Source organism: Olea europaea, unplaced genomic scaffold (genome assembly GCF_002742605.1).
Source record: "Olea europaea var. sylvestris unplaced genomic scaffold, O_europaea_v1 scaffold1431, whole genome shotgun sequence".
Classification (NCBI taxonomy): Eukaryota; Viridiplantae; Streptophyta; class Magnoliopsida; order Lamiales; family Oleaceae; genus Olea; species Olea europaea.
Genome location: NW_019231846.1, coordinates 320,617 through 324,907, shown reverse-complemented (window position 1 = coordinate 324,907; position 4,291 = coordinate 320,617). Strand labels below are relative to the sequence as shown.

Here is a 4,291-nt window from a genome sequence, read left to right as displayed (position 1 = left end):
TTTTATGTTGAAAAATGCACATTACATTTTCTTTGCATCTCTCCTTTGGAGAGATTTTCGACTACTTTAAAAATCTAAATCATAATTTAGAGTACCATTGAATATGTTCTAAGAGATTGTTTAATGATGCTTAAAAGTCTATTTTCTAATTCTTATAAATTGCTATTTTTCGTTATGTAGTAGCCCTTATTTGAGTCCCGTTCTTTTAAAAATTTATTTTTTTCAAAACTCATTTTGAATCACATTTTTAAATAAATAATATTACACACAAATTTAAAACTTTTTCTTAATTTTTAATTATAAATTCTCCATCAATCTACTATTTAAAATTCACCTTTTTCCCCTAAAATAGGGTTCAAACAAGTAAAAAGGCGTGGGATTTTGAACCCTCCACCGAGAGCCGAAAGTTGAAATTAGTTAATTAATTATTAAAATTATCAATCAGGTTCTATATAATTATTGTATTAAAGAAACAAAAAGTGAAGGAATCCCAAAAAAAGCATAGAAAATTGCATTCATTTGACATTTCAAAAGTAAAAAACCGAATAATTCAAAAAGAAGACAAACCCTAATGACACCTAAGGAGTGAGCATGATTCACATTCAACTGTTATATAATATGGTAAGGCCAGTCTCACCATTTCTCAAATACTACAGTTACACGTGTCGTTTTCTGATTGGTTACTCATCAGCATACTTAGCCTCTAAGCAAAGATTTTCGCTGTTTCGAAGCATTATTCAATTTCACAGATCAAATACAGCATCATTTTCTTGAAATAGAAAATGACTTCCCGCCGGCGTAATAAAAATGCAATGATAATAAACAGATGGTAATAAAGAGTTATATATTCGAGAAGAAATACCTTTTCTTTTAATTCATATCGGAGTTTTGAAAAACAGAAGAGGATTTTACCTCTTTTTTTTATTTTTTTTTCCTACACATTTGGATTCCAAAGACCCCATAAACGGGAATTGAATAATCCCAAAACGTCCGGCAAAACCTTTCTAGCCAAACCCTTGTGGCTGCGGTCCACCGCCGTCGACGGTGGCGAGGCCACCACCTCCTCTTCTTCCTTTGGAACCACCACGTCTTTCACTTCACTTTCCTCACTCTCTGCCACCTCGTCATCTTCCTTTGGTGCTGACACTTCAGTCTCCGACACCGGTAACAGAGAAACAACTCTTTCACTTTTCCCCTCTGTCGCTGGAAAATCATGAACCCCAACACCGTTGGCTATTTTCTCACTTTTCCGGCGACCCAATTTTTCCTTTTTCCGGTTCTTACCATTGTTACTCTTCCTGGACTGTTCTCCAGTGTTCAAGTGCTCCTCGAACGCTTCGATAGCTTGATGAATTAACTCACGATTGGGTGAAGAATCCCATCGGGACCAAAAACTAGTATAACAATCAAAGCACTCACAGTCAAAAGAAGCCGGTGGCTTATGCCCATGACCATTCGCCGGTGATTTCTTGATCTTCTTCTCACCGGCAGAAAAAACCGGCGTGTTTGTCAACTTCAAAGACCGGTTTATCATATAAGCCAAAACTTCACGGTCTTCAAAGGAAAGAACCGATATTAAAGCCAAAATAACAGCAGGCAATAGCTTTAACACAGAAGAAACTTCCTTGCTAGCACTGTACGATGACGATGAAGATGAAGCAATCAAGGGGTGTACTTTACCTTTGTTTCTCATTTTAATGGTGTTTTTGAGGGGAAAATTATAACATTAGAAAGCTATAACGGAGGCTGAGAACCCGATTATAAAGAGAATTTTTTGGGTTTTACTTTTATTTTTATTTTTTTGGGTGGGCGATAAATAATTTTCTTGATGGCAAGGACTATCTGAAGAATGTTTCACGCGGTAATTAGGCGCGTGTTACTACTTGTATTACTTGTCTAAAAAAAGGTTGAACCCCAACCTTAAGGCCCCCACCGATCCTGTCCTGGGCCATCGTGGAGGAGGTAAATCGCAGGATGTGCCTCCCAGGAGTCAGGATGGAGAGCACATGGATAGGCCAAGACTGTTAACCCATATGGTAACTCCCGCTTGCAACAAAGTCAATTCCACCTTGCTGGGAATCGAACTTTGCACACTGTCGCGCTGAGCCCTATCCGCCCTCCCCTTTGCCACTGGGAGATATGCTCTGAGGGCTACTTGTCTACGTCTATGTTACTCCATTTTAGAAGGGATTGAATAGGATTCGTCGTCTCATTTTAGTTTTGATAATCAAACTTTTACTAGATATTAGTAAAATTTATACAATATTTGATCAAAAATTATGAAATATATGATTAAAATTAATTATTAACTTTAATTTAAAATTTTAATTTAATTTTATTCTACATAAAATATATGCTTTATAAAATGTATTACCAATTCTTGTTACATTTTAATAAAAAAAAAGTGAAAACTCTTTGTCATGAAAAAAACAGTGGAGTTCGCAGAGTATTTAATGGGACTCAATGATCCCAAATATTTCATTGAAGAAGTTCAAATTAATGATTTGTGCTAACATCGTAATATTCATGAAATTCATGCCTAGAATTTCTATTATTAGAAAGGATATGTAAATATTGAGAGTTAGGTCCCGTTTCGAAGAAATTTTGAGAATTGATTTTTTTATCGTTAGAAGAAAAGTGGAGTTCACCTGTGAGAGAGGAAGTCAAAAATTACTACTGAAATAACGAAATAATGGTCAGAAAATCAAATTTTTTGGGTAAAAAAATCCCCCCCCCAAACAGGCTGTTAACCTTAATTAGTTTAAGCCCCTGTTTGGCTCAAATTTTAATTTGAGTCAAAGTCAAACAATCAATATTAATCATATCTTTTATGAATTCAACAACTTGTCAAAATTTACTAAAAAATCAATTTTAATCTCCGTCAAACACTCTCTGAGACGAGTTCATGCAGAGTTGGTCAAATAAACATAATTGACCTTACTATCGACTTGTAATTGAGGTTGAATTGTCTATTGACAAGTTCAACGTATGAAATGATGGAATAAAAGTAAGATAAATTGTATTAGAAGTAGTCAAATGTAGGATTCAATTATTATTACTGATAATAAAGTTTTATAAATATATAGTAAATTATGCTTATCATCTTTTATCTTCGTTCAATATCTTACTTACGTCAACAATTCTCCCTCTATTTTGTATTTTTGTCATCAACCTTTGTACGTTGCACTTTTACCCCCATTAACACCAGCCTTTTTCCAATCATGATTGTCATCCATGAATAGCATAATAAGAGGTATTTGCCCTCGTATCTATAAGAGAGAGAGAGAGAGAGAGAGAGAGAGAGAGAGATGAAACCACCTATTTACTTGCTTTATTTCCCAACATTCCATGTGGTACTATTTAGTACGTTTCAAACATACCGTTGTTCTTAATCTCAGGTCGAGCCAATCTCAATTTCGAACAATTTAGTCATGTTAAAATAAAGCATCTGACTTTATAGTGCATATACTGAAATGTTCTCTCGATCTTGTTAGAAGTTGTGTTTTTCTATACTTTAGACTTTATACAATTTACAACTTTAAATATGATCACATTCTTACAATTGCTGTGCTTGATTTAAATATGTGAAACAAGATAAATAGATTGTACTATTAATATAGTTGCAATGAGACGAAATTTATTTTAATTATAAATTCTGATCAGGCTCGTGCCATTTTTGATGTAAAGATTCAGCTCTCGTTTTATGGTCATTATAAAGAGATTCGGGGAAAATATAATGTTCTGATAATGATTTTTTGGAGAATGAATGTTTAAAAAGTAGGAAAGAATTTGATTTACGTGTAAAATATTTTATCGTATGAATGTGTGATTGAAAATAAAGGAAAAATAAAAATTTTGTTTAAAGAGAGTCAAACAGGGGCTCAACAAGATTAAGTGATTTTTTTTATTTTATTTTTTTGGTTCTATATATTTAATTAGAGAATATATGAATCTTTTTCCACCGACTCAACGGATAATGGATTTCGTCAGTAGGGACACAGCTGCCCCAAATTGAAAGAGGAAGGACAACGTTGGCAAGAAATGAAGGTTCGAGGCAGAAATGCAAAATAGAAAACAAGTTCAGGACTGCAACTACAATTTTGCCTCCATTTCATCTTGAATTTCAGGTTAATTACATTTACGCTGCCCTTTTTATTTATTGCATTAAACTATAATTGTCCTCGACCTTTACTCATTGTAAAGCTTATGTCCTTAACTTTATTCAATGAATTCTCATCTTTAAAATTTTCATTAATTAACATCTCTAGCCCCTGACAATTATTTTTATCAA

The 4,291-nt window shown here is 33.7% G+C and overlaps 1 protein-coding gene across 1 annotated transcript; it reads right to left on the bottom strand.

The window, feature by feature from the left end:
• Positions 1-586: 586 nt before the first annotated feature.
• LOC111375926 lies at positions 587-1,800 on the bottom strand. Its single transcript, XM_022998851.1, has one exon. The coding sequence runs from the start codon at positions 1,691-1,693 to the stop codon at positions 935-937; it is 759 nt and encodes a 252-aa protein (XP_022854619.1). The 5' UTR covers positions 1,694-1,800; the 3' UTR covers positions 587-934.
• Positions 1,801-4,291: the final 2,491 nt, after the last annotated feature.

Excerpts from the sequence above, each read along its gene's own strand:
- LOC111375926 (XM_022998851.1), bottom strand. The coding sequence starts at position 1,693 with ATGAGAAACAAAGGTAAAGTACACCCCTTGATTGCTTCATCTTCATCG.